Source organism: Dipodomys ordii, unplaced genomic scaffold, assembly GCF_000151885.1.
Source record: "Dipodomys ordii isolate 6190 unplaced genomic scaffold, Dord_2.0 Scaffold64, whole genome shotgun sequence".
Classification (NCBI taxonomy): Eukaryota; Metazoa; Chordata; class Mammalia; order Rodentia; family Heteromyidae; genus Dipodomys; species Dipodomys ordii.
Window position 1 is genome coordinate 6,239,132 of NW_012267280.1, and position 25,228 is coordinate 6,264,359.

Consider the following 25,228-nt stretch of genomic DNA (forward strand, 5'->3'; position numbering starts at 1 on the left):
CGAGGGTCCGAGTGCCAAGCGGGCGCCGCGAGGGAGAGGGCAGCTGGTGCGGCCGAGGTCGGGGCCGGCCGAGCGGGCGTGGGCCCTGACTTCAGTCTGGCCGGGGCCGCTGCTGGCCGGGGTCTCGGGCGAGCCTCGCTCGCGGGGCAGACAAGTACCGGGGATTGAATCCGGAGGCTTCCCTTCGAGTCAGCTTGCGGCCGGGCGAGGTAGTACCCACCCGTAATCCCCGCTCCAATGGAAGCATCGGCTAGGAGGGCCACATCTGACAAAGAAACAGGACATCACCTCCAAAACAAGCGAGCCCACCCCGCAGGCCCCGCCCGACGCCCTGTGGCTGGCACACCTCACCTGAGCAGGGGCCGGGGAGGGCTCTGTCTGTCTGGGGTCTTGGTTCCTTGTGCCCAGATGGCCCAAGGAGGCTGTGATTTCCATAAGACTACACCTCAGTGGAGCTAAACAGACTTCAAGCTACGTTTCCCAGGGACCGCAGACAAAGATCTCGAGGATGTGAGAAGAAAAGGCCCCCTGTGCTTGCCCCAGCCCAGGAAGGAGGCCACCCTAGCTAAGTTCAGACCTTGTCATAGCCTTCTTCTCCGTGTTCCCCATCCCTGGTCAGATTACCACAGAAACTTTTTTTTTTTTTCTGTCTGGGCCCCAGGCTTCTTCCTGAGATGGGTATGGATACAAATACTCTCCAGGGCTACTTTCTGATCTATCATAGAGATCCCCCTCATTGAAAAAGAAAAACAAGGATGGGTATAGGGACATGCCTTTGAGCTGGTGCTTTGCTGTGTTCCAGCCACTGTCCTATCGACAGGTATTCCCAGTATTTTGTGATTGTATGTAATGCACCTTTGTTTCTAGCCATGAAGCAAACCTTGTCAGGATGATGCATATGAACTTCTGTTGATTAAATGAGGAATTACTTGCTGCAGACTTGGTTTTCTAGGAAGGGGTATTGGATTCCTATATGTGCTCTGGTGGCATGTCTCCCCCTTCTTCTATGTGCAGACCCTGGGCCCCAGTACAGAGCCACAAAAGATGTTTTCTTGCTTTAGTAATGCCGCTTTTCTGTAGAAGCTATTCCAACTTAACCCTAACACCAGTGCAAGCATTGCACATTCTTTATATAGTCTTCTAGCACTTAGTAATGTCGCTTCTCTTAATTAACGGCAGATGGTCTCTCAGGAACTTTCAACTTTACGATGGTGGGGTGGGGTTCACATTCAGGTTTTGAATTTAGATTCTTTCCCAGGCTAGCAATATATGATTGCCATGTTGTACAGCAGCAGCAGAGCATGGCTTATCATGACAGAAACAACAGGCACTACAGTGTGCACTCCTGCCAGGCTGTGGGATCCCATAGGTTGTTGTGTTCAACACACTGGATTTATTAAGACAGACCTATTGAATGTCAAGAAACATCTGTATCCTGGTGGGAATGTACAGGGTTCTGATTGCTTTTCGTGGACAAGATGCAGTACTGAGGATCTTTCCCTAAGTGTTTCAGGTCATTTGAATATCCTGCTTATGTGATGTCCCTGGACCAAGTCACATGGACTATCTGGGAGATGTGCTTGTAGTCCTAGCTAGTTGGGAGATTGCTTGAATAACTCAGTGCTGTATCCACCCTGTCTTCAAAGAGGAAGGGAGGGAGGGAGGGAAGGAGATGTGTGCATGACTTTATGTATCTTTTATCATAAAATCATACTATACATTCAGCTTTATGCTATTTTTCTTCTCACTTGTCTGATTAGAATTTTTTGTACATCTAATTTAATTACATTTGTTTTTCACTGATAGCTGACACCTGTAATCCTAGCTACTCAGGAAACTGAAACCAAAGGATCACAGTTTGAAGCCAGTCTAGGCAGAAAAGTTTGAGAGACTTCATCTCCAAATTACCAGCAAAATGTTGAACTAGAGGCATGGCTTAAGTGGTAGAGAGCCACTCCTAAGCAAGATAGGTGATTGAGTGACAGGCCCTGAGTTCAATCCCTTGCACATACACAAAACAATGTATTTGGTTTTCTAATTACAGATGTTTTTAGTAACCCAGGCCTCTCATGCCAAACAGAAGTATATAAAGTTACTCTTGCCAGCTGCTGGCCCTACTCTACCATACAGTCAGCTTGCATGGTGACGGTGTGTAACTCTTGCCTTCATGCTATGTATAGTTTGTCCTTTTTTCTCCCAAACCAAGTTACACAGTTTTCCCACACATAAGCTTTTTTTTTTTTTTTTTTTTTTGGTTGGTTGTTGGGATTGAAGTCTGGGCTTGAGCACTGTCCCTGTGCTCTTCAGCTCAAGGCGAGCGCTCTACCGCTTGAGCCACAGTACCACTTCTGGTTTTCTGGTGGTTTATTGGAGATAAGAGTCTCACGGACTTTCCTGCTTGGGCTGGCTTTGAACCATGATCCTCAGATCTCAGCCTTCTGAGTAGGTAGGCTTATAGGCATGAGCTACCAGTGCCTGGCTATCCATAAGTTTTTTAACCCTCAGCAGGAAGTGGATTGTGGAATTGTCTGGTATTATTACCTGTTTGACTGGTTTTAACATCTAATAAGTGTTTTAATATCAGAATGTGACATCATTTTCTCAGATATTCCATTCCTTTTTATATTTAGAGTAGAAGACATTTGTATTTGGTTTTTTAACTGATTTTTTTTAGCTATATAAGCAACTCTTAAATATATTGCTAACTGTGACTAAGTCAAGTTACAGTAACCCAACCTTCATTAATAACCAAGTGCGAAGCATTAGCTTTACTTGATTTCCACATGAGATGATTGTTTACTGACCAAAGAATGTTAACTTTTTGGATTTTGATTTTTCCTTTCTGAAAAGGAGAAAATAGGTGTTAGTGATACGTAATATGTTGGTCAGGCCCTGTATGGGACATTCACCTGTTTACTTAGGTTTTTTTTTTTTTTTTCCCACATTTCAGGTGTATGAAGCAATTGACACCAGAGATGGAGCATCTTGTGCAGAGTTGGTGTCTTTCAAGCATCCTCATGTTGCAAACCCACGGCTACAGGTAGATGAGAGTTGTGTATAAGGTCTCTAGGGAGAATTAGGAGGCAGCCAGTTTTGCAGAGAAGTTAGTATTTGAATAGAAAACCAGTATTGCCACTTTAGTGAGAACTTTAAGTTCCCTTATGATTATGTAATTGCTTCATTGATGGAGCCTTATATTCTGTATTCCTGCATAGCTGAGGATTGGAGTGAACATCACATTAAGGTTATCCAGTGGGAAGGCTGGGCGTAGGCCCTGTCCACACCTTTCTGTCCCCAAAGCCCAATGGCCATCATGCACCACAGGTAAACACATGCAAATTCCCCCTCAGCAGTGGGTCAGCAAAGCAAGGCTTTGCAGGGTATTAATGAACAGCCTTGCCCTTCTCTCCTTCTTGTGCTATTCCCACTACCTTCCTGACACAGAGACGCAGGTGGTCTTCAGAGATCCAGGACTGGGCACCCTGGAGTCTTATCTGTCAACTCCTGCTTGGATGTAGATGCATCCTTGATTTGGCCTTTAAGTGGTATCCAAGCAGTACTTCTAGTTTGTAGTACTTTTTATTTCTCCATGGATTCCCGTGGTAATGTTGGAGTATGTGCTTCTGGGAAAGTAGAGTCTTCTTTTGTTAGAGGTGGCTATCGTCTACTGGTGGTCAGAGCTTGCTGCAGGTCCAGCCATGTATAAATGCAGTTTATACCAAGCCTTCCAGGTCTCGTGGCAGCAGACATTTTTGTCAGCTCCTGGGGGTTTCTGGTGGGCAGATAGTTGTAAGTGGTGTGCTGCTGAGTAGAAGCCAGAGATTTCACATGGGTCAGGCCACTGGAGCACCCCACCATGCGTGCTGTGCAACTCCTGTTGTGTTGTTCATGTGGGGAGACCCATGCCTGCCTGTCAAGCATCCATCAACCCTCTGGTGTGGTTCCAACATTGTTGGCCACCATCAGAATCAGTCATTTCGCTAGGGACTGAAATGGTGATTTTCCCATGTTTGTATATGTGAATGTGCATGTATCCTTATTAGTAAGTACTCATTGATTCCCTTTTGCTTTTAATGCACTCGAAGAGACAGACCCACACTAGTAATCCTGCCTAGAAAGCCAGGGATGTGGTCAAGATCCCAAGGACCAGAAAGTTGAAATGGTGTCCCAGTTTGGGCAACAGTGAGGAGCCCAGGGGTCAGCTCTCCCTCTCCCCTCTACTGTCTTCACAGCCCCGCTGGGCTGGGCAACCCCTCTCCAGTGCCAGTCTCCTCCAGACACACCACCACATGCCAAAGACATTTCACTTTGGTGACACAGAAGTTAGGGTTAAGCCCTTGTACACACAGTGCTCAAATAATAGCAATTTCGAATTGTGAGGAAGGGAAAGTTAACAAATCCATGTTAGCCATTAGCCCAGGACTTGTGCTCCTTCCATGTATGCTTACTCAATAAACCATAACTGTATCTTGGTAATGCTTTCTTGACCAACTGGATATTCAGTACTGAAGTTCATGTGAAAGTGCCCAGGATATTTATCCGCCTGTATCAGGTAAAAGTGAATTGTACTCAGCCAGGTGCTGGTGGCTCATGCCTGTAATCCTAGCTACTCAGGAGGCTGAGATCTGAGGCTGATGGTTCAAAGCCAGCCTGGGCAGGAAAGGCCATGAAACTCTTATCTCCAATAAACCACCAGAAAACCGGAAGTGGCACTGTGGCTCAAGTGGTAGAGCGCTCACTTTGAGCTGAAGAGCTGAGGGACAGAACTCAGGCCCAGAGTTCAAGCCCCATGATTGACAAAAAAAAAAAAAAAAAAGTGAATTGTACTCACAGACTTCTTGTTCTGTTGAAATATGACAAGTACTGTAGAGTAATGATTATGTTGTTTAGAAGTGCTATAACAAAGTATTACTGTCAGCTATGAAGTTTTGAATGAGTTTGTCCCTGTTTCCGTATATAGTGTTTTTCTGTGCTGGTAATTTTTCCCCCATTTTTCTCCTTATAAATTAGATGGCCTCTCCAGAAGAGAAATGTCAGCAAGTTTTGGAGCCCCCTTATGATGAAATGTTTGCAGCTCATTTAAGGTAATCTTTTGGCAAGGAAAAAAGACAAAGTGCTGAGTTCCCTGGAGGATGTCTATAAGTGCTGAGTTCAGCAGAGGTCTGGTCTTGCATCATCTTTTGCTTGAAGCAGTAACTGACTTGGGAGAGCAGAAGAGTGCATTTCTTACCTCACGGTTAAAGCCTGTGAAGGGGCATGTGACTGTGTGTGTTGCTCTGTAAAGGGTCACTTGTTAATGATCAGCCTTTCTTTTTGCAGGAAATGTGCCCATTTTTAGCCTCTTTGTCTTGCTGGAAAAGAAACTGAGTTGAGCAAAACAAAGTAAAAAGTTTTTTTTTTTGATAGTCTTATGGTTTGAACTCAGGGCTTGTTCAGCTGGTGCTCTACCACTTGAACCATGCCTCCAGCCCAACATCTTTCTGGTTATTTTTGGAGATGGAATGTCATAGACTTTTTGCCTGGGCTGGTTTTGAACCACAGTTCTCCAGATCTCAGCCTCCTGAGAATGTAGGATTATAAGTGTGAGCCACCTGAGCCCAGCAAAAATACTTCCTATTTTCATGTTGTGTCTGTTACTCTCATCTCCCAGGTTAGGCAGAACTTTATGTCTTGAAGCCATACAGACTGGATTGCATTCCGCCTGCTTGTCTTGCATTTCAGAGCAGTCTGAATGTGAGGTCTTGGAGCAGGAAACCCTTAAAACTCAGCATTGTCTTTGGAAAAGTGGAAGTGCTTCTCTCCCTTGCGGCATGAGGCTCTCTTTGTAACATGTGGCAGGGCTTCAGATTTAATGATGAAACAAAGCCCGGCAGGATTCAGTTAGAGCATCCAGTTCGGCCCACTGGCAGAGGGGTGGGATCGTGCTCTACCTTCTACCCAGACCTGCTGGAACTGCCCCCTCTGGGACTTTACAGAGTAGGCTCAGACTTCATAGAGCTGGGTGTGATGGTTCACACCTGTCATTCCAGCTGCCTGGGAAGCAGAGATTCTGAGGACTGAGTTCCAAGGTTGGCAATGAGGCAAAGAGCAAGACCCTACCACCTGAAAGATAAGCTGAGCAAAGAAGGGCTAGAGGCCTGATTCAAGTTCTAGAGCAACGCACTCTAGTTCAAGTAATCATAGATGTTTTCTCCTTTGAGCCTTCATCAGCTGCCAAGAAGGAGATCTAGTTTTCCCTCTGGAGCTAGGAGAGAACAGGGTTGGGGGAGGTGGAGCTGAGCTCTGGCCCATATGACTGGCATCTGGGTTTCCATTGTACAAATGCCCTCTCTAATGCCTCTTTTCCAGGTGCACCTATGCAGTGGGGAACCATGACTTCATAGAGGCTTACAAGTGCCAGACGGTGATAGTCCAATATCTTTTGTCACACGTGTAGCTGCGTGGTATATGGTGGGTGCAGTGGTTTATTGGGGTTCTTGAAACCTTGAACCAGTTGTTCAAACTTGCAATTAGGAAGAAACTAAAATATTTTGGAAGTGGCATTCATTCTAGATGTTTTATTTTGGTACTTAAGTTTAGTATGGATCTTAAGACTTATCTAGTTACTCATAGAGTCAGAGAGAGTGCCAATCAAGAGGAGGGGTCAGGGGATGAGGGGTTTAGCTCAGTGTTAGAGCACTTGCTTAGCAAATGCCACTGGGTGTCAAATTTGGCCCCTAGCACTGGGGTGGGGGCGGGGAGAGAAAGGATTTTATTTAATTCTGTTAAAAATAGTATTTTGTTGACTTTAACACATTGAGTATAGAAAAACTTCTAAGTCACTTGTTGCACTTTAATTTGAACTTCAGGCCTAGCTGGATAAGAGTGGACTCAGACACATCATCATTGAATGTGGTCATAAAGACCTTATATAAGTCTTTGTAGATAATGGTTAAGGTCCTTATTGATGAACATGCCAATAATTTGTGTATATCTCTAGATTAAAAAAGAAAAAACAGAACTGCCTTATTTAAGTATACCCAGAAGACAGTGAACTACTGCCAAGTCGCCTTAGAATTTAAGAACTCCAGAGATGTTAAAACTAGCATTGTACTGCAGATTCTGAAGCATTAAAAGTACTCACAACATCTGTGGTTAAAGAGACCAAACATAGCTGTACATGGCTGATTCATACTGTAATCCTCGCTGCTCAGTAAAGTTGAAATCTGAGAGTTGCTGTTCAAAGCCAGCTGGACAGAAAAAGTCCATGAGACTAGCAAAAAAAAGCCTCAAGTAGAAGTGTGGCTCCAGTGGTAGAGCACTAGCCTTGAACAGACAAAGCCAGTGATAGTACAAGGCCCTAAGTTCAAGCCCCAGTACGGTCACACACACAGAACCAGACACAATTTTTTGTTAAGACACAAATATTGTAATATTTTAAAATACTGTAATAAAAATTCTTTTTTTGCTTTGGTGGAAGGTATATATTTAGAATACTTAGCTGTAATAAGATTTCAATTAATGTTTAGATATTTAGATTAATATGAGCACAAACTTTTTCTCCTAAGAGCAAACTATTGTGGCACTTTTTCTTTTTGCAATGCTAGAGAAAGCACTTTACCACTGAACCACACCCTCACATAATCTTTTAAAAGATGTGCTGTACTTTTAGAATCTCGGGGCTGGGAAGGTGGCTCAGTGGTAGAGCGCTTGCCTTGCATGCCTGAGGCCTGGGTTCGATTTCTCAGCACCACATAAGCAAAAAGGGAAAAAAATGCCGGAAGTGGCGCTGTGGCTCAAGTGGTAGAACGCTAGCCTTGAGCTGAAGAGCTGAGGGACAGTGCCCAGGCCCAGAGTTCAGGCCCCACGACCAGACCTAAAAAAAAAAAATTAGAATCTTCCATTTATTTTTTATTGTGTTTGTCCTGGGGCTTGAACGCAGGGCCTGGGCACTGTCCCTGGGCTTTTGTGCTCAAGGCAAGTGCTCTACCTCTTGAGCCATAGCTCCACATTCTGTTTTTTTGTTAGTTAATAGGATATAAGACTCACAGACTTTCCTGCTTAGACTGGCTTTGAACTGTGATCTTCAGATCTCTACCTCCTGAGTAGCTGGGATTATGCATGAGAATTGGTGTCTTGTTCTTTATTTTATCATGTGTAGCTGGTTTGAGTTTTTTGTGTTTTACCTTCCTTAATGTAGTACATCATTCCTGAGAGCATTTCAGGCTCATAAAGAAGAAAATTGGTACGTATAAACAAAAAAAAAAGCTAGAAATGAGTATGTGACAATTTTTAATTTAACTTTTTTACTTAAGTAGCTCTACAAAGGAGTTTCAGTTCAACAGAACATGGATACAGTACATCTTGACCAGTGTCACCTCTTCCATCATTCTTCCCCATCCTCCAACCCTACCCATCCCCCTCAAATTACCATTTTCACATTGTACATTGAATATTAAGACTGTATTTGGCCACCCTTCCTCTCTCCATTTGTGTCCTCCCTTCCCTCCTTAATCTTTCTCCCTCCAAAAAACACTTTTCAGCTTCCTGGTAATTTTTGCAAGGGTCTTCATTGTGTCTTGATTTATAGTCTTCTGGATAAATGCCCGAGTGATATTGGATTATAGGGTTGAATTTAGTTTTTTTAGGGAAGTTAGTTGTATTTTTAAGATTTATGATCCATTAGCAAACCGTGGGTACTTAAGTTTTGTTTACACCAACATCTCACTCCTTTTCCTTTTTTTAGTATAGACTTAGCTTGTACCAGAAAGGAAGCCTACTTCAGCCAGCTGGGCTTGTACAAACTGTTCTTCAGCATGGATTTTTGCACACAAGTTCCTGCCAGGAAATGTTACTAAGACACATGTTTTGAAATGGAGGTGTTTGCCAGTGGTGGGGAGATGGGAAGCCCCAGGTATACCGGGCTGTGACTGGGTGGGGACAGTGGTAGGAGCAGGCAGCGGGTGTGTTGTCTCCCATTTCCAGGAAGCCTGGACATGTGAGAGGGAAGGCAGTAGATAGAAGTCGTCAGTATGGGGAGAGGTGGGACCCATCTTATATACTGGCTCTGGACACCAGTATCCTTCCCTCCTCCAGGATGAAACCTTAAACCTGTGGTTTTCAGGCCCATTTGCTTATTCCCACAGGGCCTTGCCTGTCATGTATGCGGTGGCTCTTGACCTTCGAGTGTTTGCCAACAATGTAAGTGCAGTTTCCTACCACTGTTTTTGAAATCAGCTTTTTTTGTTGTTGGTGGTGGTGGGTCATGGGCTTGAACTCTGGGCTTGGGCACTGTCCCTCAGCTCTTCAGCTCAAGGCCAGTGTTCTACCACTTGAGCCACAGCACCATTTCCAGCATTTTCTGCTTATTTGGTGCTGAGGAATTGAACCCAGGGCCTCATGCATGCAAGGCAAGTACTCTACCACTGAGCCACCTTCCCAGCCCCTACCACTGTTGTTTTTAAAGTAAAGCTTGGTGAAATCTGACACTTAATTTCATGTCTTTCCAAAAGCTTTGAGGAATGCGAAGGAGGTGGGCTGTGTCTTATGTAGGAAACGAAGTCTGGGGTGACTGGGCTGTTTGTCTTTTCTTGGTGGCTGCAGGTGGACTTCTGCCCTGCTGTGCAGAGCAAGGTGTTCTGCACCTCGCTAGCCACTTAAGGAGTAGAACGATAAAAATAGGACATTCTTCACTGTCATTTAACCCTGATGGGACTTGAACCCTGCCCTAATGAGCTCTAGTTTAATGTGCACCTAGGTATTGGCCAAAGGCTTCGATGGTGTCAGGCGAAGGCCCTGGGTTTGTGGAACTGATCCCTGGGGATCAATATCAGTGGGCTAGTGGGACACAGTTGCCCTCTTTTCTTTATGGCTTTAACAATTGTGGCTAGTATCCAGACCTAGACCAGACAAAGACAGTCTCTCCTAATTCCTCCTACAAAGATTGTTCCAACCTTGGGATGATCAGCCTGGGCCTAGGCAGCTCTGAGATGGGGGCAGGTGGAGAGGGAAGGCACATGAGCAGTGTCAGGTGCAGTGGTTCCTGTTTGCCTCCAGAAATGTGGACATGCCATAGGCAGAGATGAAAGCACACATGGAGGCTAAGAGGGGTGGGCAGCCAAGGACAGTACTTTACATCCTGGTGTCTGCTCTGCAGTGCTGCGCTCCATAGGCCAGTCCGAAGGTCCCTCCACCTGAGGGGGCCTGAGCCCCACCCCTCCCCTACTCAGTGACAAAGAGCAGTAGTAAATCCTTCACCTACTAATACAACTAGCCTTCTAAATGAAACGTCACTATATGCAAGACAGAATCCCCTAGGAGGGGCATTTCTTTCACATCTCACACTTTTGGTAGACCCTGAAACGCGAATAGAAGCTTGCTCCTTCTGCTTCTCAGAAGTGTTGCTGCTTCTGTACTCCCTTGAAGATGTTGGTCTGGTGAGGCCTTTGAAGGCGGACGCTGGTGGAAAGGAGTCATGTTCTAGTAGCCTTTCAAATTGTTATGATAGTTTTAGTGACACTACCAAACCTCCGAGAAGCGTATTTTCTATGGTTTTGGGTTTCTGTTTTTTTTTTTTTTTTTGGCTTTTTGGCCCAAGGCCTGCCTTTGTAGCCCCAGCTGACCTCACATTTTTGCAGTCCTTAGCTTCCTGAGTGCTGGAGTTACAGATTTGGAGGGTTGGTTGTGGTTTTTGTTGTTTGCTGGTCCTACAGCTTGAATTCTGAGTCTGAGTTCTCACTCTTAGCCTTTGTGCTCAAGGCTGGCACTCTACTCTTGAGCCAGAGCTCCACATTGGGCTTTTTGATGGTTAATTGGAGATACAAGGCTCACAGACATTTCTGCCCAGGTTGGCTTTGAACTGTGATACTCAGATATCAGCCTCCTCAGTAGCTTGGATTATAGGTGTGAGCCACCCACGCCAGCCTTGGGGAGTTTTTTGAAGTTTGTTACAAGAAGCTTCTCTATGAATTTTTTCTACCATCACATAAAATTCCACTGGTCTGCCCTGCCTTAGAGTGGGTCTTTCACTCGTGTGTAATTATGGTATCATTGCTACTCTCTCTGGGCCCCTTCAGGCTATTCCACCAGCACACCCTGGGTTAGGAGGGCTGTAGAAGGCAGACAGTAATTCCTGGAGTTCTGGAGACCAGGACATCAAGCGTGTGAGATGTCAGCAGTGTATGTTTAGTGAGGATCCACGTCTGGTTCATAGATGTGCCCTCTGTGCCCTATGTGGACGGGTCATGGTCTCATAAGAACATGGGCCCCACCCAATGATGTCACCTTGGGGTACAAAATCCAGACCCTCATTAGTTATTTGGAAAGTGTGACTTGCTGGGTTATACAGCAGTTCCAAGTGCTGAACTATCAGGGAGTAAATAAAAAGGTCACAAGCCCTAGACCCCTGTGTTTGTTAGTACCTCCAGCATCCTCATCAGAAAAGGCTCCAAGTAATGGGAATAGCTGATTCCACAGTGGTCACTACTAGTTTTCCAAAATTGTAAGGTTTTTTTTTTTAATCACATCTTCAATTGTAAGGTTTTTTTTAAATCACATCTTCAATTGGTTTCATCATGATGTTTTCATACATGCATAAAATGTGCTTTGATCATAATTCACCCCCAGAATTTAGGTGTGGGGTTTTTGTTTTGTTTTGGTATTGGTATTCAGGGCCTGTGCTAAGCTAGCACACTTCTACTTGAGACATACCCCATACTTTTGATTTGCGTTCCAGATAGGGTCTTAACACCTTTGCCTGAGCCAGCGTTGGACTATATAACTCCAGTTGCAGGCCCAGATTCTTTGCTTTGTTTTGTTTATTAGAAGCATAGATGTTGTTGATAGCTAACCCAGTCATTTGTTTGCCTGAAAGTGACAGACTTGTTTCATTTGCCTTTGAGGGAATGGTGTGAGATACTCCAGCTTGTGTGGCTGTTTGTGAGTCGTTACAAGCAAAGCAGCAAGTCCAGTTTGCAGTGCCAGCCTTGCCTGGTGCCTTCCCTAGTGCCAGTGCCATCAGGCTATCATGTGAACATTGTTTGCTGCATCATCAGGGATATTGGTGCTATGCCAGTTGGGCAGGCAGTCTAGGGCCAGGTCCTCAGTGCTGGGCATGCAGTGCTGCTGTCTGGTGCTGCAGAAGAGCTCCCTGATCTCTCCTGCCCTGACTCATTCCTCCAGTGAGAATCAGGACACTAAAAACTTCATGGAAAAGCCTTCAGCATGCCAGGAAGTGAGAGGAGCTTGTGCTTTTAACATCCTAAAGATGAGGGAATTGCACATGTGGTCCCAGCTGATGTCTTGGACGTGCCTGTTCAGCCTGCAGGGGAAGGTGCTCAGGGAGTGAGCCTCAGACAGTGCTGTGTGACAGGCGGGTTAACACTGGTGAGTGTGCACCTGTTACATCTGCTACACTGGGAAGTGTTAAATAGGATTGTGGTCTAGGTTTTGGCTTGGGTAAAAAATCAGTGCAAACCAGGACTAGGGCATGACCCACCAGTAGAGCACCTGCCTAGCAAGTGGAGGCTCTCCGTTCAAACCCAGTACTGCCAGAAAAAGAAAAGTAAAAAAATGTAAAAGTATGTTATGCACTTAAAACCTTTCAGGATTTGGACTCTTAATTCCCATTTTTACTTTAAAAATAGACGTGTTTTTGTTCTATTAGGCCGATCAGCAGTTGGTAAAGAAGGGGAAGAGCAAAGTTGGGGACATGCTGGAAAAAGCTGCCGAGTTGTTGATGAGCTGCTTCCGCGTCTGTGCCAGTGACACGTGAGTGAGGCTCTGAGAATTGTACTGTGCGTAGCGGTGCACATGAGTGAGAATGTACTGTGCGTAGCGATGTACATGAGTGAGAATTGTCCTGTGCATAGTGGTGCACATGAGAGAGAATTGTACTGTGCACAGTGGTGCACTTGAGAATTGTACTGTGCATAGTAGTGCACGTGAGTGAGTGAAAATGTACTGTGGGTAGCAGTGCATGTGAGTTGAGAATTGTACTGTGTGTGGTGGTACACGTGAGTGAGAATATACTGTGTGTAGCGGTGCACGTGATGAGTGAAACTGCATGTAGCAGTGCATGTGAGTTGAGAATTGTACTGTGTGTAGCGGTGCACGTGAGTGAGAATTGTACTGTAAATAGTGGTGCACCTGAGTGAGAATTGTACTGTAAATAGTGGTGCACCTGAGTGAGAATTGTACTGTGCGTAGAGGTGCACATGAGTGACTGAGAATGTACTGTGTGTAGCGGTACACCTGAGTGAGAATTGTACTGTGTGTAGTGGTGCGCCTGAGTGAGTGAGAATGGACTGTGCGTAATGGTGCACCTGAGTGAGTGAGAATGGACTGTGTATAGCGGTGCACTGTGCCTAGCATTGTGGCAGGACGGTCCCTCCCACTCTTAGCTTACTGTGGACATGAACTGTAACCCTACAGTAGGTGTTGCTGTTGCCTACAGAAAGCAGTTCAGAGCCTGTAAAGTAGCTGGCGCTTATCTTGTCCCCACCCTGGCCTGCTGCTCCTCTGGTTCCCTTGGTACTGTGGGCTCTTCCCACTGACTGGTTTCCTGGAACCACTTTGATTTGTCTTTGTGTGTGTGTCAGCACTGGAGTTTGAACTCACGGCCTTGCACTCTCACTTGGCTTTTTCACTCACAGCTGGCACTCCAGCTCCTGAGCCACACCTCCAGCTCCTGTCTTCATTTTGACAACTCTGTCAACCACTTCGTGGTGCCTGTGTAGTTCCTGGATTTACCACCTGTCACCGCACTCTGCTCGCCCTGGTCTCACTAGGCTCTTCCCCTGCCATCATTCAGTAACTCGTACCTGACCAGTGCACAGAGCTGCTTAGGTTTGAAGTTAGCTTCTGTTAGGTTTTTGTGATTTAGTTGTCAATCTTTCTCCTCTCCTTCATCTCAGATAATTGTACTGACCTGCTTGCAAGGTTGCTGGTTTTGGTTGTCTTTCTATATTTTTTAATTCCAGACCTTCCATCTGACTCTATTTCAGAATTTCTATCTCGCTCCATCTCCTTATTACTTATATCACATTTGAAGCCATTATGTGTGTGATTTTTTTTTTCTGTAGGGTTCTTATTGTTTTGAATTGGGGTCCTGCTAGGCCGTCCTGGCTGTCCCGTGTGGTCCAGGGTCCCCTGGGGATCCCAGGCTCTCCACAGCATCACCTGTGACCCTCAGTGTTTCAGAAGATGGTGCAAAGTGTACAGACGGCAGTGTGCTGAGGACTTGGTCTCACACCATGTCACTGGCATGGTAGCACTCAGTGAATGTTACCACAGGCTTGGAGTTGGGTATGAGCCTCTTTGTGTACAGCAGTGAGTTACCTCACCTTTGATCAGGCAGTGTATTCTCAGGACCCGTGCCAAAGCACCACCGTGAAGCACAGTGGGTGAGCTGTACTTCCTCAGGACCCAAAACTTACCGCAATGGGAAGATTGTTAAGCGGAGCCTGTCTGATAAGGGTATAGTACCTGGACTGTGTAAAGCAGTGATAGAGCTGGTCAGAGATTTGAAACTTTTCCCAATGGAGCCCTGCACGAGGTCACCAAGGACATCAGTGGGGACCCTAGTAGGCCTCCATACATGAGGTCACCAAGGATGGCTAGGAGGATGGTCCAGTGGCTGCCATGCAGGTCTGCTTGTGGACCCTGAGGTCCTGTAGCTGTTCCCAGAGCCCTCTGCCCATTCCTCATCTCGTTAGGTCTTGGTTCCACATAGTCCAGCAGTTGCACTCCCCAGTGGACACTGCCTTTGTCTCATGTATCCTGGTTTATCATTAGCAGGATAGTACAGGAATGTAGTTTTTTTGGGTTGTTTAATTTTTCTTTTTTGTCAGTACCAGGGTTTGAACTCAAAGCCTCTTGCTTGCTTGCTGGCTTGTTTGCTTGCTTGGCCCTCTACCACTTGAGTGATTCCTCCAGCCTAGCTTTGGGAAGGTTATTTTAGAGATGGAGTCTCAAGGACTTTCCTTCCTGCATAGTCTTCTGGATCTCAACTTCCTGAGTATCTAGGATTACAAGTGTGAGCCACTGGTGCCTGGCAGAGTGTAACATTTTTGTACTTGCCTATTTTGTCCTTTTATTCCTTTTTTCTTTTTGAGGTTGGTAGGGTGGTACTGGAGTTTGATCTCAGGGCCTTGCACTTGTTTAGACAGGTACTGTACCACTTGAGGTATGCCTCCCGCCCTCAATTTACCTATTTAAAAATAAATTCAGAATCAGGTACAAATATTGAAATGCCTTCCCTCTTCACATGCTTGCTTCTCCTTTGTCTTGAGGAGAAATGCATATCCAAACACCAGCCTGTTTTACTCTGCCCCCACTGTGGCCTTTGAGGCAGGGTCTGCCACCACTCTGGTGTCTCCCTGGAGAGTGGGCTCTGCCTTGGTGACCTTGTGCATGAAGAGGCCTGCAGCATGTCTAGAAGTAGTCAGCTTTTACCTAGCACTGGAGAAACCAGGCAGCTGTCATGTGCTGTGCCAGAGAGAGTAACCAGATGTTCAAGTGTTAGATTTCCTGGCTTAACTCTTTGTTTTTTTAAATGTCTTCTGTGAGGCAGGACATCTTTTTCACTGATTTGTGGGACTTTATCTCAAGATATAATTTTTGAGGTAGTTTATTTTGAGTTTATGAAATGTTTATTTCCTTTGTAACTTAAAACATTATTTCCCCATAGTCGTGCTGGCATAGAGGACTCCAAGAAGTGGGGGATGCTGTTTCTTGTGAATCAGTTGTTTAAAATCTACTTTAAGGTACGCTTTTGTGTGAGTCCGAATGATCTCTGTCTTCCCAGATAAACCGTCACTGTTGATGGTTACCGGACTGCCCTGGCGTGCCCCCGGAAATGATACTGACCCCATTCATAATCCTGATAGCTGACATGAACCGAGCACCTCCCAAATTCAAGGCTCTGTTCTGCATGGTGCATGGATATATGAAAGCTTGAGGTGGTTTGCAGGCCACGAGCAAGGCCCTGTACACTGGGTGGCCAGCCCTGTTGAAGAACTGTCTCTGTGCAGTATTGGCTCTGAAAATCAGGGGGCATGTAGACTGACAAAGGGATGAGAGTCGTGAGGCATGTAGATGGATGGATCATTATTTTTACCCTCCCCAAAAGGCAGCCTAGTAGCTGTCAGTGGCTAATGCCTGGCTCCTGTTCAGTGGGACATTGGTCCTGTCCCCACCAGGCTGAGGTGCCCCTTCTTCCTCATTAGTCTCCAGCTCCCTGAAGAGCAGGCAGCACTGCTTGGAAAGCTTGGGATTTCCTGAGTGTGTGGTTTTTGCCACTAAAATTATTATTACTACTGTGTGTGTGTGTTCACACATGTACCGTGCTGGTACTGGGGCTTGAACTCAGAGCCATTCAATCTTGCTTAGCTTTTTCACTCCAAGCTGGTGCTCTATTATCTGAGCCACACATTCACTTGTGGTATTTTGGTGGGTAATTGGGGATAAGAGTCACAGAATTTTCTGTTTGGGCTGGCTTTGAACCACAGTCCTCAAATCTCAGCCTCCTGAGTAGCTAGAATTATAGGTACAAGCCACTGTCAGCAGTTTTTATTATTAAATAACCTCAATGACATAGAAGGTTTTGTTATTCCCATTTTAATGAGACACATACTTAAAAGCATAAGTTTATGTCCTTCTGCCTCCCTGTTTTTATTTTTAAATACTTTAATGGACTGTTATTACAGATCAACAAACTCCATTTGTGTAAACCCCTAATCAGAGCCATTGACAGCTCCAACTTGAAAGAAGACTATAGCACTGCCCAGAGAGTCACATACAAATACTATGTGGGACGCAAAGCCATGTTTGATAGTGACTTCAAGCAAGGTACGTTGTTCGTCTAAAACATGAGAACCAGCCATATGTTCTGAGTGGTTCGAGTGGTGCAGATAGTCTCTGAACTGCAGAACTGCAGTTCTGACAGGTAGACTGTGCAGATCGACAGTCTAGGTTATGTGTCATTTCCACACTAAAGCTTGTTAAATAAAGGAAGGTTGTGTTTGGGGCCTTGAATGTATGCTGGGGCCCTGCAGTGCAGATCAGAATGTTACTTCTGAGGTGGCAAAGCCACCTCGGAGTAGAGAAAAGGCTGTTTCTCTCTTGGCCTCTTACCTACAGTACAACCAGTATGCTGGTGTGCAGACCCAAGAGATGGAGCAACGGACAGCGCTTGGCTCTGTTGCTACACCACCTCAGCCCCACCAGGACAGCCCTGAAAGTAGTAGGGGAGAGGGGCAGGGGGGGGAGGGTCCTGAGGCCTCGGGCCATGGTTCCTGTTTGTGCTTTTTTTTTCCTTCATTACTTTGATAACTTGAACTCAAATTTTCAAGCTCTTATTCAGATTGCTTGCTTATGACTACTGCTCTACCACTTGAGCCATGCCTCTAACCTGGCTTTGCTCTGGTTAATTGGAGATGAATTCTTGCAGACTTTGCTACCTGGACTGGTTTCAAACAATGATTCTTTAAATCTCAGCCTCCTGAGTAGCTGAGAGGCATGAGGCACTGACCCCTAGATGGTTTGTGCTTTTAAAATAGCCACATGGGATGTCTTTGGAGGGTTCCCTGACGGCAAACCAGTGCCCACAGTAGTAGCTTCCTGTGCTAACTCACGGGTATGAAGTTGTTCTTCTGACACACTCAAAGCAGACTTTGGAACATGCTCCTTCATTTGGTCTGAAGCATGCATGGCGGCATGACGTGGGGCTGTGCGGCAAACCATGGCTTCCCTTGCCTGCAGTCGGCCAGGGCCTCTCTTGGCAGAAAGCCTCGTTGTTGCCAAGCTCCACTTGCTGCTTCGGAGCTTTTCAGACTCACCCATAAAATGTTCTAATAGATGGCAGGTTTTTAAAGAAAAACTTTCCTTGGTTGTTCCCTTATTTCTTTTTCTTTTTTCCTTTCTTTCTCTAAAACAAAAAACCTAGGAGTAGGAGCTTTTATATGATCTTCTTTGGGTCTCTTAGGTATTGATAGAATGTATACTATGGGCTTATTGAGTGGAAGTTTTGAACACCACCAGATGATGGATTAACATGGTAGCTGGAGAGCCATGGTTTCTGAAACTTTCAGGACTGTAGAGTTCCTTCAGGACCATCTCATTCAATCTTTCACTTTACTGTAAAAGAAACATGATGTCGGCTGGGAAGGCGGCTCAGTGGTAAAGCACTTGCCTTACATGCCTGAGGCACTGGGTTCGATTCCTCAGCACCACATAAGCAAAAAGAAAAAAGCCGGAAGTGGCGCTGTGGCTAAGTGGTAGAGCGCTAGCCTTGAGCTGAAGAGCTGAGGGACAGTGCCCAGGCCCAGAGTTCAGGCCCCACGACCGGACCAAAAAAAAAAAAAAGAAACATGTCCTGCTAACCAGTTCAGGAACAGGGTAGCAGTTCCCAGGGAAGATTTCCTTGGCGTTGGACTCCGGCCCAGACTCAGGGCCTGCTGCTTTGGCCGCAGGGTCTGCAGACAATGTGCTGCTGAGTTGGAGCATCCTTTCCTTTGCAATTAGGTCCAAATGTACTGTTCGCTACAGACAGTGCTGCTGTGGCTTCTGCCCCAGGGGACAGAAACCTCCTGTTTCCCTCCGAGCTCTTGATCCAGGCTTGGGTCAGTGGGGCTCCCTGTCTGGGGGACTGGGCTCTCTGTCCAGCACCAGCCTGCTCTTCACCTTCATGCCCCATCCTGACAGGTCCTAGGAGCATGCATTAAACTCCTGTGCTGTGCAGCTGACGAGATTATGCTCGGCACCACATACATTTCTTGTGTTTTGAACCTGAGCTGTTCTGTGTGAAATGGGGCGCCTTTGAAAGCTGCTGCCAGATCAGAACTAATGTGTTACACATAAATAAGTGCACCGTCACTGGACTGGTGGCTCACACCTGTAATTCTAGCTATTTAGGAGGCTGAGATCTGAGGATTGAGATTCACATCCAGCCCTGGTAAGAAAATTCCATGAGATTCATCTCCAATTAACTACCAAAAAGTCACAAGTAGAGGTGTGGCTCAGGTTGTAGAGTACCATCTTTGAGCAGAAAAGCCAAGTGAGATTGAACAGCTCTGAGTTCAGTACAGGTACAAAACAAAACAGGAGAGTTCATTGTCATTGTAATGAGCAAGTATGTGGTGATTGGATTGCATGTTTAACTGATGGGTGGGGGCTCTCTTTACTATGCTTATGTGGGTGGGGTTCAGATGGGTCTGGAGTTTCATCTGTAATATGTTTTGTTTTCCAATTTGATATGCTAGCCATAATGGCTTGGCAGATGAACTTTGGCAAATCAGAATCCCAACAGAAGTTAGTTTCTGCCGCTTTTGCTCTGTGGACCTCTTCAGGTGGCTGTGAATTTTTCTTCAGAAGCATCACTACTGACAGAAGCAAAATTGGGCTGCCTGTTTGGGGGCCATAAAAGGAAGCAGCATGTACTGTTTTTACAGTCCACCACAACATGCTTGCTCGTGGCTGGTGTTGAACCACTTGAGCTATACCTTCAGTCTGGCATTTTGCTGTTTAGTTGGAGACAGTTCCACAGACTGTCCTGTCTGGACTGGCTTTAACAGTTCTCAGCCTGCTGAGGAGTTAGGAGTGTTGGCTTGAGCCACTGGCACCTGGCTAGCTTTGGCCTTTTGTGGGAGCTCAGGGCAGAATGTGACCGGGTGGTGGAGGGCGTCAGGTGGGCCCGCCTGATGTGTGGTCTGTCTTGCAGCTGAGGAGTACCTGTCCTTTGCCTTCGAGCACTGCCACCGCTCCAGTCAGAAGAACAAGAGAATGATTCTGATATACCTGCTCCCTGTGAAGATGCTTCTGGTGAGTGGTGCGTCTGTCATTTCTGGAGCTCTAAGGACTCAGAGGGAGGAGGCGGTACGTGTGAGCTACATGTGAGCAGTGCCTAAGAGGGGTGCACTGTGCCAGTTCCTGGGCAGTACTGCTGCATGGCCTGCTTTCCAGACCTTTCCACAGGAGCTGTGCTCACCTTAATTTGAAAGTAAACCTGAATCCTTGCTTTCCCTAAATACCTAGTGAGTGAGCGAAACTGGTCTCCACACGGGGTTGAATTCCTCACAGGGCAGCCTAGCCTAGCCGATGATGGAGAGCAGCGGTGCCACGCCTCCCTCCCCTTCCCTGCATGAGCCCTTATGCCTGGGTCAGGTTCTCTGGAGGATTTCTCACTCCCTCTGGCCACCTTGCCTGTGTGCTGATGAGGGACACCAGGGTGTGACCAAGGTCGCAGCCACTGAACGAGTTGTGTGGCACCCGGGCACCCAAGTTACTTCTGGTGCACTAGGAAGTGTTCAGTCTTCTTTCAGCCACTGATTAAAAACTTGGCTTGCCCTTTTTTTTTTTTAACATAATTCATTGGTAAGGATTTTATTGGAGACAGTTGTGTTGAAATGAAAGCATTTCGTTCTGTCCCAGGGCCACATGCCAACAATTGAGCTCTTGAGAAAGTACCACCTCATGCAGTTCGCCGAGGTGACCAAGGCTGTGAGGTGGGTTTCCTCCTTCACGCTTGGTGTGTGCCGGTGTGTTGCACACGTGTGGTGTGCGAGCCACGTTAATGTGCTCTCCTCCCTGTGTCTCCCTGCTGGCCCAGCGAGGGCAACCTGCTGCTGCTCCATGAGGCCCTGGCAAAGCATGAGACCTTCTTCATTCGCTGCGGCATCTTTCTCATCCTGGAGAAGCTCAAGATCATCACTTATAGGAGCCTCTTCAAGAAAGTGTGAGTGTGGGCCGCCGTTCCATCTCCTGTTCTTATACAACCTTCGACCCTGAATAAGACAGGCCTGTTTACAGACATAAGTAGTCTGTCGTCAATATTAAGGACCAATTGAATCTATATATCCTGATTTCACAGCTCTTAACATGAAAGAGAGGCCCCTAAGGATGAATGAACTATCCAGTACATGTTTAGGAAGCTCTATTTGTACTATAGTATAGTGGCCTTTTAAAATAAAGAGGTAAGATGCATTTTCATAGCTCTCATTTTGGGAGTCTATCTTTGGTGTACGTAGTGAAAGCTTCTGCCTCTGGTGGCACAGGTTCGTCAGAAGCGCTCATTTCCCACCAAGCACGGCCCCTTGGCCCTTGAGCAGTGCACCCTGTCAGCTGGGCCTCCACCTCCCTCCAGGTATCTGCTGCTCAGAACGCACCAGCTGTCTCTGGACGCCTTTCTGGTGGCCCTGAAGTTCATGCGCGTGGAGGACGTGGACATTGATGAGGTGCAGTGCATCCTGGCCAACCTGATCTACATGGTGCGTCCTCTCCTCAGCCGCCCAGGCCGTGGCTGACAGGACCAGGGCTTGGCCTGGGGGAAGGTCCTACACAGAAGTCACTGTGTAGTCCAGGCTGGCTTTAAACTCAGCTTTGTGGAGGTATTTCTGACAGAACCAATTCTGTCCCAGAAAATACCATGCAGAGATATGTCTCTGGGAAAGGCGGGGAGGAGATCATATGTGGAATACGCATTTCCTTGTTAACTACACGTTTTTCTTCATTGTCCCCCAACACGCACGTAGAGGAGGAATGTTGTATGCCCAGGAATAAATAACTGAATCACCAGCTTCCGACACAGGTCAGACATGGACTTGTCAATAGGCCACCTTCTCTTTCTGTCCAGGGTCACATCAAAGGCTACATATCGCATCAGCATCAGAAGCTGGTTGTCAGCAAGCAGAACCCATTCCCTCCTCTGTCCACTGTGTGCTGAGCCCACCGGGGCATTCTTTCACTGGAGGGCACTGGAGAGCCTTTCTGCAGCCTGGATCTGGAGGGCTTTCCTGAGGCCACCGGAGCTGAGGTCACCAGCATGCCAATACCTTGAAGTCTGCACCCTCATCTTGACCAGCCATCTGTGACCAGTGTGGGCCTGGCAGCATGCAGAGACCTCCGAACTCTGCTGCTGCCACCTGCAGTGCTAGTGGGCTCCTGGGGTGGAGTTGCACCTTCGTGTGCTCTTGATGGACGGGCTTTTGTAACTGTTTGTAGTTTTTCCTTCTTAAAAGAAGTATTCTGAATTTATAATAATGACATTTATTATATCTTCCAGGATACGTTTATTTTCATACATTAAATTTGAATGTTTCATGTGACTAAAATGCTTTGTTAACTTAAGACTTTTTTCTTTCATGCCTCTGGGATTTGAACTTGACCTTGTGTTTATGGGGCGGAGGGTCTGCCACATCAACAGTGTCCCCGCCCATTTACTTGAGCTGTTTAATCAGATAAGGGTCTCATGTTTGCCTGAGCAAACCATGATCTTCAGACCTCTGTCTCCCAATGTAACTGGAATCACAGGCACAACATTGAGATAGGTCTAAGACATGGGGTCTCCTCAGATTTTGGCCTGGACTACCCATGAACCTTGATTCTCCTGTCTTACTTTCTAGGCAATTGAGATTACAGACAGGAGCCTGACTCAGTATATTAAGAAAAGAACTTTGTTCATGTGGACGTTCCAAATCTTAGTTTGCCTGTATTAGTCTGCTCAGGCTTTGTAACAGACTATCATAGGCTGAAATAACGGATGGATTCCTCACAGTTCTGGAGGCTGGAAGCCTGAGGCCAGGTCTTGCATGGGGATGCTCCCTTCCAAGGCTCGGGTGGCTGTCACTCCCCTTGAACAAGGCTGCTGTCCTGTTGGGTCTGAACCTCACAGTACAACTGCACCCTTCGAAGCCCTGAACTGGGGATAGTGCTGCTTGCAGGGCTTTCGTAGGAGTCACCTGTGGCACCAGTGGCTTGGAGTGTGCGTGTTTTCTGCTGAGGAAATGTTAACTGCTTGTCCCTCCTGGTGGAGAAAGCAGACCCTGTCCTGAACAGTGGCAGAGTGCAGAGCTCGCCCTGTGGGAGATGAAGTCTCGGTCAGTGTCCTCACCCTGCATGCATGGGCCTCCGTCAGTGCCTGCGTCAGTGTCCTGCTGTGGAAATGTCGCTGGCTTGCAGTGCTGTTCTCCTTGCTTTGCTCACAAGTCTGTGCCCGGTGGGCATATGGAGCGTGGGCCTGTGCCCCGTGTTGCAGTTGGAGGCTCTCTTGAAGGCCTAAGAAGGGTCAGGAGGCCACCTCCCCATGTCCCTTTGCGGGCCCCTGGGAGAGCAGCAGCTCAGCTCAGAGGGCCGCAGAGAGCCCAGTGGATAGCTTCCAGCTGAGACACTGCTGGCCTGCAGAGCATTTATGAGCACGCAGCTTAGACTTGGAAAGCAAATTTCAGAAACTGGGCTGGTTTATGACCAACAGATTTGTTTATTGTATCTCATTTCTCCCCCTAAGAGCCATGTTTAGATAAACAGTTCCAGGTGACATAGGCATGAGAGCCTGGACAAGCCCCAACTCCTGACAGCCACCCTGTCAGTCTCTCTCCTCATGGTTGCAGCTGAAGTTTGAACTCCCACCTCATGTTGGGTCCTTTCTGGCTGGCCGAGTCTCCATTACTTCATCGTCTGTGTAAACCACAATGAGTACCGGGGGATGGTAGTGAGCAGGAACCTGTGTGCCTGCCCGGCCGGTGGTGGTGCTGGGGATGAGCCCAGGATCCCAGTGAGAAACCAGGTGCCCCGGTGCTCTCTGGTGACTGTGCTTCCCTCCAGCCACTGCCCCGGCATCACCTCGCCTCGCTCGCAGCTGATCCGCGTGGTGACAGTCACATTCAGGGCCTGCTCACACTCTTCCCCATCCACATATGTGACTGGCAGTCCAGCTGGCAGAGCGCCCGGGTCAGTGCCATTGAGGATCCAGCCACTGAGAAGGCCTTGTGTCCCCGGGATGAGGACCCGCTCAGCAAAATCTCTCTCAGGTATGCAGATGGGGCGCCCCAAGGCTGGGCATGGCACCGGCTGCTCAAGCTCTAGCAAGGAGACATCATTCTGCCCTGACTCCTCCTCGTACCACAGGTGCACGTGAGCACGCTTGATTCTGATCGCCTGTGGCTCCTTGCTTGGGTCACAACCTACAATCGTGGGCAGACACTCGGCCTTCCGTGTTGGCGGGAGTTGAAGGCAGATCACGAGAAGAACCATCCCAGCACTTCCCAAGCCTCCCTTACCCTGTCTGGAAGTCAGAGTGCATGATTTGGAACACTGGGTTTTGAGAAATGGCCAGGGAGACAGTAATCGTTGAGAACTGGTTGTCAGGAAATGTTTTCAAGTTAGTTTGTTGACTCAAAAGTTAGAGTAGAAGGTGAAAATATATGTATTTAAAGATTTTTCAGATTCATTATAGAACAGGTTAGCAAGCTATGAAATCTTGCAACCTCTGACAAGAAAAGTTTTGCAGGTACAGACAAGTCTGGAGATGAGGCCGGGGCCATGCTCTGAGCTCATGATGGAATTCGGTCCCAAACCTCTCAGCCAGACATCTGTCTTACCCACTGCTATACCTCAGTGTCAGAGCTGAATCTCTGATTTATTTTTTTACTCTTAAATAGGATCACTTAATAAAATATTTTGTTTCTGGTCACACATGGGGCTTGAACTCAGGGCCTGGGTGCTGTTCCTGAGCTGCTTTTGCTCAAGGCTGGCACTTTATCACTTGAGCTACAGTGCCACTTTACGGTTTTTTCTGTTTATGTGGTACTGAGGAATCAAACCCAGGGTTTTGTGCGTGCTAGGCAAGCACTCTACCTCTAAGCAAGGTTCCCAGCTCCTGAAATAATTTTTTAATGAAAATGAATTTAATAAAAATTGATGAAAAAGTACTTACCCACTTTCACACTAATATTTCTGTGTTGCAGAGAACACTTAGCTGTTGTCAGCACAAAATCTTCCTGTATGAGAACACCACCACAGAAGTCTCGCCCTTTGGAATTTGTTAACTTGACCTTCAAAAACCAGACAGACAATTAATAGCAACCCAGCCAGGTATTGGTGGCTCATGCCTTTAATCTAAGCTACCCAGCAGGGTAAAATGTGAGGATCATTGTTTGAAGCCAGCCCAGGTAGGAATAAGACTATTATCTCCAATAAACTTAAAAAAAAAAAAAAAAGAAGTGGCGCTGTGGCTCAAGTAGTAGAGCACTATCTTTGAGCAAAAGAAGCTAAGAGACAGTGCCCAGGCCCTGAGTTCAAGCTCCAGGACTGGACATTAGCAGCTATTTGCAGGATTCAGGGGCAGTAAAGCTAATGACTAGCGATCTGTTCCATAAGAACCAGAGCGTGCGGGCTGGGAAGGTGGCTCAGTGGTAGAGTGCTTGCCTTGCATGCCTGAGGCCCTGGGTTCGATTTCTCAGCACCACATAAGCAAAAA

At 46.8% G+C, this 25,228-nt stretch overlaps 2 protein-coding genes across 2 annotated transcripts in view; one reads left to right on the top strand and one right to left on the bottom strand.

Moving 5' to 3' along the window:
* The window catches only part of Pcid2 (PCI domain containing 2), a 25,501-nt gene extending 3,422 nt beyond the window's left edge, over positions 1-22,079 (top strand). The window contains exons 2-14 of the mRNA XM_013022715.1: positions 2,951-3,040; positions 5,011-5,084; positions 6,349-6,414; positions 8,183-8,224; positions 9,126-9,180; positions 12,644-12,747; positions 15,668-15,743; positions 16,686-16,827; positions 19,697-19,797; positions 20,407-20,480; positions 20,585-20,710; positions 21,119-21,242; positions 21,608-22,079. Of these exons, the coding sequence (XP_012878169.1) occupies positions 2,951-3,040; positions 5,011-5,084; positions 6,349-6,414; positions 8,183-8,224; positions 9,126-9,180; positions 12,644-12,747; positions 15,668-15,743; positions 16,686-16,827; positions 19,697-19,797; positions 20,407-20,480; positions 20,585-20,710; positions 21,119-21,242; positions 21,608-21,697 (1,164 nt within the window). The 3' untranslated portion in view covers positions 21,698-22,079. The remainder of the gene's footprint in view (positions 1-2,950; positions 3,041-5,010; positions 5,085-6,348; positions 6,415-8,182; positions 8,225-9,125; positions 9,181-12,643; positions 12,748-15,667; positions 15,744-16,685; positions 16,828-19,696; positions 19,798-20,406; positions 20,481-20,584; positions 20,711-21,118; positions 21,243-21,607) is intronic.
* Positions 22,080-23,415: 1,336 nt separating this feature from the next.
* The window catches only part of Proz (protein Z, vitamin K-dependent plasma glycoprotein), a 9,845-nt gene continuing 8,032 nt past the window's right edge, over positions 23,416-25,228 (bottom strand). The window contains exons 7-8 of the mRNA XM_013022716.1: positions 24,686-24,803; positions 23,416-23,933 (exon numbers count right to left, since the gene is read on the bottom strand). Of these exons, the coding sequence (XP_012878170.1) occupies positions 23,416-23,933; positions 24,686-24,803 (636 nt within the window). The remainder of the gene's footprint in view (positions 23,934-24,685; positions 24,804-25,228) is intronic.